This window comes from Amblyomma mixtum, chromosome 3, assembly GCF_055824585.1.
Source record: "Amblyomma mixtum isolate Tamu chromosome 3, ASM5582458v1, whole genome shotgun sequence".
In the NCBI taxonomy this organism is placed as follows: domain Eukaryota; kingdom Metazoa; phylum Arthropoda; class Arachnida; order Ixodida; family Ixodidae; genus Amblyomma; species Amblyomma mixtum.
The window spans coordinates 242,017,007-242,031,272 of record NC_143014.1 but is presented as its reverse complement, the minus strand read 5'-3'; the positions used below and the strand labels follow the sequence as shown (position 1 = coordinate 242,031,272).

At 47.7% G+C, this 14,266-nt stretch overlaps 1 protein-coding gene across 1 annotated transcript in view; it reads right to left on the bottom strand.

The window, feature by feature from the left end:
* Nucleotides 1–7,693: 7,693 nt before the first annotated feature.
* The window catches only part of LOC149354189 (acid-sensing ion channel 1A-like), a 42,683-nt gene continuing 36,110 nt past the window's right edge, over nt 7,694–14,266 (bottom strand). The window contains exons 8-13 of the mRNA XM_089575944.1: nt 12,985–13,057; nt 12,471–12,516; nt 11,393–11,412; nt 10,453–10,525; nt 9,387–9,508; nt 7,694–7,935 (exon numbers count right to left, since the gene is read on the bottom strand). Coding sequence (XP_089432070.1) covers nt 7,881–7,935; nt 9,387–9,508; nt 10,453–10,525; nt 11,393–11,412; nt 12,471–12,516; nt 12,985–13,057 — 389 coding nt within the window. The 3' untranslated portion in view covers nt 7,694–7,880. The remainder of the gene's footprint in view (nt 7,936–9,386; nt 9,509–10,452; nt 10,526–11,392; nt 11,413–12,470; nt 12,517–12,984; nt 13,058–14,266) is intronic.

Sequence of the window (14,266 nt, the reverse complement as noted above, 5' to 3'; positions counted from 1 at the left end):
GGAGTCAGCTTTCCCCCCCGCGTGGCGATTTGAAGTAGCTGTTCTTTTTTTTATTCCTCTTTTTTTTTGTGTGTGTATGAAATCAGGCATGGAAAGGCTGTTTTTTTGAGTTAAAACGAGTTGATCAGAGGTTAATTTTTTTTTTCCTTACCTTAGACAAAGGCTATGGCGTCACTGAGAGAAATCACAGGTGTCAATTTCCCATGCTACCAAGTGATGAGGGCATTCACAGGAGTGCAGCTCGCGTAGAACTACGCTTAGAGTCGCGTAGACGGAGATTTGATCCCTTAATTGTCTGACACCTTACCAAAGGGAGCCTCACTGACATACACTGAAATGACCGAAGAGAAAACTCGTCTGGGGGAAGCGCTCGTGTCCAGACCTTTGATTCGGGCCACTTATTTTGTTAAAGAAGTTCAGTGTGACGCCAGTGATGAGGACTGGGTGCTATTTTAATTAAGTCAAGTTGGCGACGGCCACGAAGAGCACCATGTTCAGTACGTCAGCCGCAGACTGACATGTAGAAAAGCGTTAAGCGCTTTAGACAAAGAGCGCGCGTTTGGTTTAGGCGGCACAGATGTTGTCGGGTTACCAGAGCTACTTGAACGGCGCAAAGTTCATATTTGAGACTGACCATCGTCTCAAACATGATTATGACAGTTTTGTCCCCCCAAAAATGGTCGCTTGCTTAGACGGAGTCCTGCTCTCCAAAAACAATTTCTCGATGCGTTTCAGGAACGGAAAACCGCACGGAAATGCTGATGGATTCAGCCGATTGTTGTAGACAGGAGTACTTGGTAGGACCACCTACTGTGTGTGGGTTTTTGCTTTTAACCTTGGTCCAAGCAGTCCGTCTTTGCGATTTCAATCGGGATATTTTGCGCTTTCTCGGCACCAAAATTGCGCCAAAATCCAATCATGTTTTAGTAAACATTTGTTGTCATTGTGGGAAGCCTGGTGGGTCTTTGGCAAATTCCGAGCGCTTGCTTGTGGGTCAGTGCCCTGTCTCGTGGAACAGTCCACTGATGCCATTCTTTGTTGAATGTTCGAGCTTGGATGCTATTTCTGGAAACCAGCCCTTCCACCCGACTCCGGCCTCATCTCTTCCTGCCCAGCGGTCGTGAACGCTGGCCATTCGAGATTTTTCGGGCCGCGGACGAGCTGTTAAGAGTGGACAACGAGACCTGGCGCCGGCGGCAGAAGCATAGACGACGACGGACGGGGGTTGTTGCTCTCCAAATCACCGAACCTCCGAACCGATCGAAGGACGCTGTCTCCCACGGGCCTGGGAGAAATTACTGTCAAACGAGTGTCGTCGTTAGGCAACGATGTGGCGAGAACTTGGGACAGCAGCAGCAACGCTGGAAGCAGAGATGCACATGAAGCACGGCGGACAGCGGTATACGTTGGCCGAGTCGGCCTTCGGGTCACCGGACTGGATGATGCTACGCAAGGTCACGCTGAGCGAGGCTGCTAATTGAAAGACGCTGTGTCGAAGGGGTCTCGTGCTTCGGCCATCCGGCCGGGGAGTTCGAGAAGGTTAAACCACCTGCGAGGAGACTGCGGGATTCTGCTTTCCCACGGAGGCAACGCACAGAACACTTGCGGCAGTGGTCAAGGTGACGCATCTGTGTTTGATGACTGTCTTCCCCTTCTCATCCCCCAAGCTGTGAGAGAGCGAGAGAGCTTCAGCACCGCCCCGTGCCGGGGGTGGTACCGCCAGCGTCATCAATGGCCCATCCGATTGGACAACGTTATTCGACCTAAGTTCCCTAGTCAGGGATTTGGGGAACGCGAACCGTATTTAACGGGATGTTGTGTGATCGGAGCATTTGCATTGCATTCGATTCTCATCTGTAAATATGTAGAATAAACCCTTCTGTACAGTTTCCTCGATAACGCAGTCCGACATCGTCATTCGGAGCCGGTACCTGCGGGGCTAAACGAGTTAGTCATCTCCAGGACCCCTCCGTCTTCAACACTGGTTCCAGCGGTGGGATAGAGGCCCCACTTCTAACACTGGTGGCAGCGGTGGGATAGAGGCCCCATCTCTAACACTGGTGGCAGCGGTGGGATTGTGGCCCCATCTCTAACAGCCTGAACATCTACTTTTTGCAAACAAATAGGTAAATCTTAAAACAAAATGCAATAATGTAAGCGTCTACTGCGGGGTGACGAAGCGTTCTTCTTTGTTGCCGTCCTTTCGCACTGTGAGCTTCTTTTTAGCGCTACACCTTCACTTTCAAAGAATGAATCACCAACTATAGTCCACCACCAATTTTTAGCTTCCGCGGAGGGAGTCGAAAATAGCAATGCTTATTTTCGCGAACTATATATATACTTGATTTGAACTCATAGTGTTTCAGCGCAACGGCACACGGCCAAAGAAAAGAAGCAGGAAGAGAAGAAGGACGAACACAGCGCTGACGCGTTTCACATGCCCCCACGACGGAGGAACAGCACCAAACGAGGCACTCACTTCTGCGGGGGTCACATTCTTCTTAATACAGCATCCCTGGAACCTAGCACGATACGTCGCTCTTGCAATGTTGGTCTGGAGCACATGCACATCCTGAAGAACAGACTCACAGAGGAAAGGCGAGCCCGATGTATAAGAAAAGTACTTCAGTAGAGTTAGTTATTGGGCTAGTTGGTATACTTGATTTGAACTCATAGTTTTCCAGCGCAATGGCACACGGCCAAAGAAAAGAAGCAGGAAGAGAAGGACGAACACAGCGCTGACGCGTTTCACATGCCCCAACGACGGACAATATCGCAAAAGCGGCGTATCATGCTAGTGCCTTGTTTGGTGCTGTTCCTCCGTCGTGGGGGCATGTGAAACGTGTCAGCGCTGTGTTCGTCCTTCTTCTCTTCCTGCTTCTTTTCTTTGGCCGTGTGCCGTTGCGCTGAAAAACTATGAGTTCAAATCAAGTATACCAACTAGCCCAAGAACTAACTCTACTGATATATATATATATATATACATACGTACTATCACGATGGAAAGAAACGCGAACAGAGCGGAGCATAGGCGCTCCGCTGTTCGCATTTCGTTTAACACTTTTGCTTCGGTGGTAGCAAAGAGATGCTAAAATTGTCCGTGACGCATTCTAGGATGACTCTAACGTCTTTTCCTTACACCCCACGGAAAAGCGCCATCAAAAAATGGCTGAGGCTTAGCTAAGGTTAAGCCTTGTCAGATGCGAAGCATATTGATGGCTAGGCTTGGTAATACATGGCTTTCCTTGGTTGAATACTTGGTCATTTTAATACAACCACTAGAAGCCTTCGTCGTGGGGGAAGACAACGGCATGGCTACAGCGGAACGCCGACTAACCCCGAGACGCGCGTTGGGTGAGCGCCTGGATTGCCACGGAAGCCGCGTCCGCCTGCCCGGTGGAGCGAGCGTTTCACCTACACCGAGTGTGAACGCGCGTTCGAAATGCGCGGGAATGCCGCTCGAGGACATTCCGGCGTCTGTGCGATGGCATCGTTCTCCCTCTCCCAGCGCATGACGGCGATCTGTCGTGACGTCATCGTGTCACGTGGTTGGTCGCGTACAGCTCCGAGCGACGGCGCGAGGTGGGGGACCTGTTTCTCATCTGTCATGACGTCATCGTGTCACGTGGTGTGACGTCATCGTGTCACGTGGTTGGACGAGTACAGCCACGGTGACGGCGTGGGGCATAGCTCTAGCAATATGCTTAGCATAAAAATTCGAACAGCGGAGCGCGTAGGCTCCGCTTTCGCATTTCTTTCCATCGTGACAGTACGTAAGAAGTGGCGCAGGCAATATGCCGCTGCGCATTCCTGGAGCGAGGTTTTCACTTCCAAACACACCTTTGGGGGCTCAAGCATGCAGGAACTAACAAGGGGAGCGTGGAGAGGGCAGATTTTCCGGTGTCCTTCCCACTTCCAATTCATCTATAAGCCCGTTCCGATGCTGTTGTAACGTAATACCGGCCAGTACTGTGCAGCCGATCAGAAGCACTGCCTTATAAAGGCCGGCGTCTCGCAGGATCGAAGTGCAAACTTCGATTCCGTCGTGAATAACTGCAGGCAGCTTCTGCATTTTTTTACTATTTTGCTATTTATTCGCATACCCTAAAGCCAATGGAGACATACGTGCCTTCTCCCCAGCGAGTCGCTTGTCGGTCATTGCTGTGGCACGTTTCTTCCTGTTTATAGATCCGGGAAAAAAATAATAAACGCGCAAAAAAAGTCTACCGTCCTTCGTGGTGCCGCAATGGTTAAAAGGCCCTTTTATGGTCCTCCTGGTGCACTGAATCAGCGACCCCTCTCCATATGCAAAGGTTCAGCGGCTGTTCCCGCTCCCTAAAATTGCTTTACGGTGCAGGAAGCCGCTTCCTTTACCTTACTCACTTTAGGAAGATGAGCCAGCATAGACTTCCTAGTCGCCGCTATCGCCTCTCATGGCTAGTTCTGTACATACATAAAATTTGGAGTGAAATTTCGTGGCCTGTAAAAGAAGCTTTCAGTCATGCTTTCAGAGGACCTTGGTAAAGGGTTTATCGAAAATTATTTCAAACATTTAGTTATTTTACTTTTTGCCAATGCGCGAAGCATGGTTCGCATAGAAACGGAAGGCAGGGCATTCGACCATCATGCACGGTATTCAAGCGACTGTAACAGTACATCTAAAGATGGAACAGTACATGCCCATTCAGTCGTACACTGGAACACCATGAAGCAGCTGCAGCGCTGGCTGTACACTCTGAACTCGAATGCGACTATATAAAGGGAGTAATACGTCCTCTTGCTGCGCTAGAGGACAGCTTAGTCCCTTTTTAATCCTATTATGTTTAGAATGCACCCGCAGACCGAGTCTTCAGTGCCGCATCCGTGATCTCAGCTGCAGAGGAAGCGGGAAGCGGAAAGCCCACCAATGGACAGAGTGCAGATAATTTATTTTTCGACAGCGCGGGTCACCTTTATGGTGGGCCGAGACTGGATGGACCCCGCTGCGATTGTGATCGCTGCTCATGATCGTTCACTATGAAACAGGCTTCGTCTGCGTCAAACGCATGAGCATGACCATTCATGAGCTTCAGCAAACGGCTTGTGCTTCATATTTCCAAAGCGACGACACAGGCAGCTTCATTTTGAAAGGCTTGTCCAGAGGACAGTGCGCGCTCGTAAGACGATCAACACTTTTTTGGGGCTGGGCTGCTTCTGTTGAACAGGTAAACGCGGCGCAGAAGCGGCGCGACGAAGCACACACACCTTCATAGGAATATCAGACTGCGCTTTTATCTGGAAGCGCATTAGAAAATAATAAGTATATACAATTAAGCGAAGCGAACAATTAGCAAAACTTAAAACGAAGCAACTGCGTCTGCGGATGAATGTTTGTAATCACCTCGTTTCCTGCTGCTTATCTTTCTGACGCTGTGGCTCGTTGTTTTGTTGCATTATAATTGATGGTTTCACCTCGTATGTTTAACCTTTTCTGCAGTTGTAGTTGTATCGGCTTTCTCTCTCTCTCTCTCTCTTTTTTGCAGAGTTCTAGTATAGCACTTAAGATGCGTGATCTGTCTCGTATTACTGCTTGTTGCTGTATTGTGTATACGTTGTCGTTTTTTTTCTCTTCCATTAAATGATTTGTCGTAATAATCGGCGCGCTGTCCCTTACCTTGCTCGAAATTCTGCACCCGTACAGTTCGCGTGTAAATTCCTTCGCTCATTCAGTGACAATTTCGCTGGAATTTCACCGCCTCGTGTGGGTTTCGTTCTGCCTCCTTTCGCCCTGCGTTTACATGTTCGTCGTGTTAGCGAAACAACGTCAGAGAAGTTTTTCATCGTTCCATGTCCTGAACGCGACTATATTCACGTGATAACGCTAAGCAATGGCAGAAGCCTTATACCTGCGCGCGGTGGAAAGCGAATTTCGTAGTGACCAGGACATAAATAAATTCTAATTCATAAACATCCCTGACTAACGATAAAACTCTTGAATCCTTATTAGCAACATATATGGTCAGAACCTAAAGTTAGGGAGTTCTCGGGGGGTCTCAGACTTCCCCCCTCCCCCCACCCCCACCCTCCTCCACTCCAACAGTATTGAATTGACAATTCCCAGTATTAGAATGTAGGGACTGCATGAATCCGAAGCAGGCAACCATTTATTTTTCTTCTTTTCAGTGGCGGTCGGAACATTTACTCTCTATCGTTTCGGAAGTTTCACTGCGTTTTTTAATAAGAACCATCATGTTTTCTAGATCTTGAGACGGAGAAAAATAAAGAGTCGGCAGCACTGCACAAAGGCTGGAATAAAAATGGGAACCCGAGCCCTAACACCACGAGCCAGTCCAGAGCTGGCCACTAACCTCCAATGCTACAAAACAACATACAACAGCAACGAACACATTGTCAGAGCGTGAGGATCGTTTGTTTCAGGTCTGTGCCATAATTAAATTGAGCAAACAACGACATTTAAATATGATTTCTTCCGTCGTCCTGTTCACCTTTCTCGTGTTCGTTTTATGTTGCGCCTTGACCAAAAACGATGTACCAACTATCCCAGCAAAATGTTCTGATTTCTCCCCTTTGTGCAAAGCGATGTGTAAAAGAGGCCGCCAGCCACTTTCTCTCTCTCAATCTTCATTTTCCTCTCCACCTGCGCTTGAATCGCTAGAGGCCCCCCTTCGATAGAGCCATGGACTTTAAGCACTGCGTATGGTCCTACAGCAGTCCGCTTATTAGCTATTGTCGTTAGCGAAGACGGGTGGCTTCCAGAACGCCGCATTATAGCGCATGTGCACATCGCCAGCTTTTGTGCTACTATAATATGCTACGCATACGTGCAAAGGCGGCAATTAATGTATACTTGGTGTGCACGCGCATAAACTGAAAGCGGTCCAAATGAGCACTCTACCCTTGCAGGCCAGTGCTCGAGGAAACTGTGCTTGCTCTTCAGCAGTTTCTGCTGCTCGTAGAGTTTGCCCACTTGAAACGGCCAGTGAGGGTATACGCGCATTCTGCGGCACAGGAAACGAAAAAGAAAGAGAGAGAGAGCGTACATCATTCTAGGCTCTTTTTGCTATTGTAAACCGGATCACTCGTCTATGCTCGCTGCGCTGAGCGATTCGTGCTGCGACAGCAAGCGCGGGAAATAAAATCCAGTGGCGCTGTGTAAGACGCCCAAGCGGTGATTTATCTTCTCCAGAGCGCGTCAGACGGGAGACAGAAATAACACGACGAGATGAGGAAAAAATAAAGAAGAAATGCTAGGAGAGATTGCGCACACAGCCAGGCGCAGGAGGAATACTCGGCGAAAGCAAATCTCGCCTCGAGAACCGGGCACAGCGCGCCACCTCGCTCATTTCCTTCTCTCCATGGGCGCTTCAGCTGCGCTCTCTGTCCGCCGACATTCCAGTGCTACAAAGACGGTGTACTACGTCTACACGGAAGTAATGCGCGCTTCTTTCTTTCTTTCTTTCTTTCTTTCTTTCTTTCTTTCTTTCTTTCTTTCTTTCTTTCTTTCTTTCTTTCTTTCTTTCTTTCTTTCTTTTTTCTTCCTTCCTTTCTTTCTTTCTTTCTTTCTTTCTTTCTTTCTTTCTCTCTTTATTTCTTTCCTTCTTACTTTCTTCCGTTCTTCCTTTCTTTCTTTCTTTCTTTCTTTCTTTTTTTCAAATCGGAGTCAGGTTCACTTTCGCTGCTCATCGACATCGACACGTAGTGGTGCGTGAATTCATCATGCGTTCAAAATCCGCGACGAAACGGCTGCCGCCTTCGGAGGCCGTTCTCTGAGCGCGCGGCGGGATCGATGCGTCCGTAGGTGTACTGTTTCGCTGCACCGGGAAAACAGCCTCGCGAGCAGCAGTCCACGCAGCCGCCTCGCGTCAGCCCGGACGAAGGCCTCAGAAGCGCTGCTTCAGCCGGAACACCATGACGGCTTCATCGGCTGCCTTGACTCTGCAACAGGAAGACGGGCAAATAAGCGCACCTGCGGGCAGAGCAAGCTGCCGGGGTCGCAGAGGCTGCACGTGGCGTTTTTCTGCCTGTTTTAGTCTCCCTTCCTCTGCCCGGGCAATTTTACCGCGTTCTAAAGTAAAGCACTGAATGGCAACTAACGCTGCGCTAACATGTGACATTCCATATACTACACTCCACACAAGGTGTTTCTAGTTAGGAAAATAATAAGGAAAAAATGTTCTAAAGTGATGACCATTTTTTTTTTTGCGTGATACATAGTATAATGGGGAACTGCTTCATCGCGTACGCATTTTGAAGTTGAAGAATCTTGCTGCTGAGCACTATTAATTCGGCGCTTTGAACATTTGCTGCATTGCCAAGAACAATACTAGGATGCATATTGCGAATATAGACCTTTCTAATGAGGGTTCCGTGGTAGTCGCCACATTGACAGCTGGGCTGTTGCAAACGGGTAAAGCAGAGTGCGCGCAACTGTAGACGTTTCGAGATCTTCCTTGCCCGATGGAAAGGTCTATAAAACGCGCAAGCCGCCCCGTGTAAAGTAAAAGCAAACAAAACTAAAAGAATATCATATATCGTTAGGATAACCATGGAAAAATTGGCTTGCTAGTAATGGTCTGACAATCATTTAGCAGAGTTTCTTGAATGCTGACAAGGAACTATAGGGCTGACAGTCAAGGACCGTGACGGTTATTTGCATGACACGGCGTAAAGTGTTCGTTAAACTACTATTCGCATTAAATGTCGCAGCATCCTTCATTCTGCCGGCTGCTACGTCGCCACGCGTTTCGAGGTAGCCAGCAATGAAACGCAGTATTTCAGGGCCGAAATAATGCAAGGATTTCATTCCAATTCTGTTCTTACTTAAATAATTCCGCTCTTCATCACTTGCCACAGCGACGCCACGCCTCCACTATGTGCCAATCGAAGCGGCGGACGACAAGAGCAGAGTAAAAAAAAAAAAAAAAGATTGACAAAACGACCATGAAACCTGACGCGAGAAAGCTGCAGTTGGAATTACCCTCGATGATTAGTTTGATGCTTTTACTCTAATAAATGATATTACTGGGTGGGGATGTGGGTCGAGGGTGGGAGGTGAGGTGGTTGGTGGTGATGCTTCTTGAGGGTGGAGATTTCATGCTCCGGCCAACACTCTCCGGCGTTATTTGGAAGTGACAGTACCGCTGCTGTCGCACTAAAACAATCTCTTTACGATACCGACCCTGGCCACACAAGCAAGCCTTCCGGGAATATCCAAATCGTGCCTGCTCATCTCAGGAACTGTAGGCTTCAAGGAGCAATGCAAGCCGCCACCTCTGGTGTGACTACGTACTGGAGAACGACGGGGCTTTATTTAAAATTTGTAATATGTTGTGGCCATTCTATGTTGGGTTGAAATGTCTAGAACGAAACACAATTAGTGCACTTACCTCTTCAGCCGTTTGGCAAAGCCTTTGGCCATGTGCGTTTCAAGGTTAAGAAGCACAGAAAGCAGCGAGAATCCGAGCCAGATTCCTATGTATCCTCCGAAGTAGCCGAAGGCTTCCACTATCTGCAAATCAAAAGAGATGAAGATGTCATAATGCCATTGGTTAGCCCGAAACCGTCCTGTTTTCCGGTAAAATTTAGAATGGAAGCTGAGCCACATTTGTCATCCGTTAAGATGAAAAAAGGGACGTTTCAGATCGCCAACAGCGTAAAAAACCAGCTTAGTTTCTGTCTCCGTATGGCTGCATCTGCGTAAGTATACCTACAGTGGACCTTCGTTTTCGTTCTTTCGAGTAACTGATCCAAAATTACATTTATGTTTCGAGCGCTGCGCCAAGAGCAACCATGCATAAATTAATAGAAGCTTTATTTTAGAGCTTTCTTCCTTTTTACGTTGGAATTACGGTGGAAACGTTTCTCTAGATTTGATTGTTTATACAGTGCAATGCTATGATTTGTATTGTGTCGTTTATTTCTCTTCTTGTAGCCTTTAGCCTAACCGTGGCAGTGATTGAGTCTTTCTCACATTCCCCTCCAGTTTAGGCCATGATAATGGCCTGCAGTACGTGTATAAATAATAAAAAAACCGAGAGGGTGGCCGTGCATGGTGATGTGTGGGGATGCACTGTACCGCAGTCATGCGTTGTGCGTGTGGCAACGCATGGTAGGTGTGCTTTGTAAGGCACGCGTGGTCGTGCATGGCAGCTCACAATGAGGTTCTTACGCTAGTGCATTGCCACAACTAAGTCCTCCAACTTTTGTTTTCTCTCTCTCTCTCTCTCTGTAGGGCGAGGGGAAGGGATGGGCGGCGGCTGCTGCATATTAAGGTGCAAGCCTAGGAACAGCGTCGTCGAAAACTTGATCGATCGCGTCCGAGGCGGACGGCTCAGACTGCAACGAAACAGAGCAGGTAGAGGCAAACACGCTCGGTGCATAGACTCACATGCAGCGAGCTTCGGAGGCAGCTTACTTCAGCCGAATACTTCAAGCATTTTAAGTCATGCTTACCGAAAGATTAGGTTGGTACTGCAGCACACGTTGCGTGTCGGACGAAAACTTTATTATGAATGAGAACTTGTTCCTGTGATGAGAGGAGTAGAAGTCTATGTAAGTTAAACGCAAGCCTGTAAAGTGCATGACAAGCAGCAAACAAAGGCAAATCGGTAAAAGGTGGGAACCCGTGGAGTCTTCGAAGACATTGTTTAAGTTCTTGGCTATGCCATCATTGCAGCTGGCGGTTACTCTAAAAAGGCCACACCAAATTCGCCGTTGCGTAAACTTTCATTCAGAATGGCTTTCGAAGAACTAACCATAGTTCTGGCGTCTTCTGAAAGGTGAAGTGCAGCCGCCTCTATCTCAGTTCGCGCTAGCAAAGGAACGTGACCTGAAGCAGTCAGATCGCCCGCATAGTTCGTGCTTAGGACTTTGCTTAAACAGAGCTCCCTGCGTCGCGATTTTTGCGGAGAGCCGCTTACAATCCATCACTTCAATCACGCGCATGCATAAGTAGAGGCACGTGTCAAATTAACTCCCGCTTTGTTGCGATCTCCTTAAGCACACTGGAGTCTAAAATAAATGTATGAGCCAGAGGGTCTGCCTGCGCTGTTGACTGATGAAGTCAGTGGGAATCACGCAAACAGAGTGTTGGCTCACATTACACGTGCAGAAAGTGGGCCAGAGCAGCTGAGCATTGAAAGACAAATTATTCGCTGCAACCGGCGCGCTTTTTACTCTCTGTGGTCGCGCCTGACGTATGGAAAGCACCTGAAAGCACGGATACTTCCAAGCACTCTGGATGCCCAGATTCCGTCGCGGCATAAAGCTGGAAGGATTAACGCCCGTCGAAAGTCTAACTTGCTGCCGCAGGTACCAAGTTAGAACACTAGCTCAAGGCCACAGCGAATTATTTCTCACACAAAATGCATAATACGAAATCACTCATACTTACATGTCTTTTCCAAATTCAGACTGTGAATAAAAATGAGTGGGAAGGAACACAAGATTATATTTGTGCCGAGCTCAACCATTGTTGTATTCAATTAGGTCAAAGCGTACGGACCGTTTTCGTGTTTGTTTTTTGCTCGTTTTATATTCAAACGGGAAGAGTAAAATTCGGACCTTGATTTGGCTTCATTCCTTACTGCAGTTATCAATTTTCTAACTGTGCAAGGCAAACAAGAAAAGAAACATCTTTTCCCTCTTCCTCAAGGCAATGAACCCACGCGAATATCTGAACCACATCTCACCCGTCGCTCCGATGAGTGCATCCTCTCCCAGGCAGAACAGTAACAAACGACCTCAGATGAAGCTTTCTTAAGAGCGACGTACCAGTGCCCCATTGCACGTAAGCTATAAATTCGTTCGAGGACCTCCTTAAGCAGCCTCTCAATAAATTTTAGCCAATGTGCTTCGCTCATTTTACTATGCATGCCTCACTCAGTCCTCTTCATTTTTTTGTGTTTTTAAATACGGCTTCAGGCGCCCCTCTATTGTGCCAATATTGGCAAAATACATGGATATCTAAAGCCGTAATTAAGAATACAAAAAATGAAGATGGTGCACTAAGGAGCATAAGCAGGGGGCATATACCCTCTAGTGTACCAGCAAACACCTTTCGGGGAGGCAAGGAGACGAATATATGCGAACCGAAAGACGTGGCTAAGGGCATCTTGTAGTTGTCTGCGCAACGTGGGAGTATTTTAATATGACTCTGCGAGTACCCGCGATACCGTGCAAGCCCGGGCACGGTGGTGAAGTCGTGGGTGCGACGAACGAAGCATCATCATCAGCCGAAAAAGAAGTGACCTCGTGGGTCGCCGCGCAAGGCAAGCTTCGGGTGTCCCTTCAGCATAGGTGTCGCTGTCGAAACCACGCAAAGAATGCAGTGGCTTCTCACTCATAAAACAAAGTAAACTACTTGTCAGTTACCTACTGGTTGCTTCACGAAAAATACTGTAGGCGCGTTAGTGTCAACAACAAAGACAATGGGTTGAGTCTGCGAGCGTTGGCGCTATATTTGCACGTACCTTGTCCACCGCGAGGCTGCTCAACCTCACGTCGTACTTCGTTTCTCTTCAATTAAAATGGCGGCCGCGTAGTCCAGAGCCAGACGTTAAGCGTGAAAAAAGAAAAGAAGCATATGGATGAGCAAATCTTACGCATTCAACACACCATACGTCCTTGTTCTCTACTGATTTATGTGGAAGGGAATAAAAAAAAAAGAGAAAAAAAACGACAGGACGATAATGAAACCTGATGCAAGAAATGTGCGATGCAGTTCGATTGAGCCTCGATGGTTACTTTGATGCTTTTGCTCTAATTTAGAGTTCTACTGGGTGGGTGGAGGTGAGCTGACACAAAGCAAAGGATTACGCAGGAACATACGAATTACCGACGCACAAGTTTTGCACATAGAAAAAAGTAAACATGCTAGCCCTCAGCGCACGTTCGATAACTTTCTTGCTCGTGCGCTCCGGGCGTGCGTGCGTGGGAAAGAACAGGAGCGAATAGGCTCGGGTAGAGAGAGCGCTCCGTACTCACTGGCAGGCTACGCGGCATTGGCTCAGGCAAAGCTGATAGGTCCCCAAGTTTTCAACTCTTCTCGCGCATATGTCTGAAACACGAGGAAGGTGGACATCCTCACTGATGCGAGCTTCACTTCTGAAATCGTGCACTGATGATTATTAATGCTACTATTAGTGCGCTAACACTTACAGTGGTCATTCCGTTGTGTGTTTGTCTGAAGCGTGCATTTTGGCAGGCTGCCCACTTGCCCAACCGGGTTGTGGGCAACCTGCCTAGGCCAGTGTATATATATATATATATATATATATATATATATATATATATATATATATATATATATATATATATATATATATATATATATATATATATACATGGTCTGTTCTGAAAGTAGTAGGACTCATTTTTTTAAACAAAATTTATTCAAGAGAATAGTACAAACGATTACAATTTTTCAAGGTAGCACCCTTCCGCACCTACTCACTGCTGCTAATGAGTTTTACAATTTCCGTACGCCTCCAGGAACGCCTGGACCGGAATGCTGTTTAGCTCCCTCGTCACGGCCTGTTGAACCACCTCTACCGATCCGTGATGTTTCCCCTCGAGCGTCGATTTTATTCTCGGGAATAGAAAAAAGTGGCAGGGCCAAGTCGAGGCTGTAGGGGGGGCTGAGACAGCGTTTCCGCCTTGTGCGGGACAAAAAATCGGGGTCCTCATTCAGATGAAGAAGATCCTACCGGTTGACCTTTTCCTCCTCTGACAACACTCCCGGCACAAACTTCGCGCACGCTTTCCTCATGGGTAAGTTTTCTGTCACGATCCCAAAAACTTGGGTTTGAGGAATGCTCAAGTCATCAGCAATCATTCTGATAGATCACTGTTAAGTAAATGTTTCCCTCGCTACACATTTTCGTTGGTCTTGCTGGTCGAAGGGCGTCTGAAGCGGTCGTCTTCCTCCACTCTTTCCTTACCTTCTCGGAAAAGCTTGTGCCTATCAAAAACACCTGATCTACCCATGGAAGCGTCACCGTAGGCCACCTTAATCATGTTGTGAGTCTCTTTGCCCGTTTTACCAAGATTTACTCAAAATTTGACCGCGTATCGCTGATGCAGTAAACGCTCGACGATTCTGCGTGACGAGACGTTTCGACAGGGGTTCACAGTACAAGCGACCTCCTCTTTTTAACGGCCGAGAGCCGACTGCCGATTTTCCACAGCATTCCCAATCCTTCAACGATCCCGCACGCGCAGACCACCTCTCGTCCGCCCGTTCGCCCAGGAAAAAACCAGTCCTACT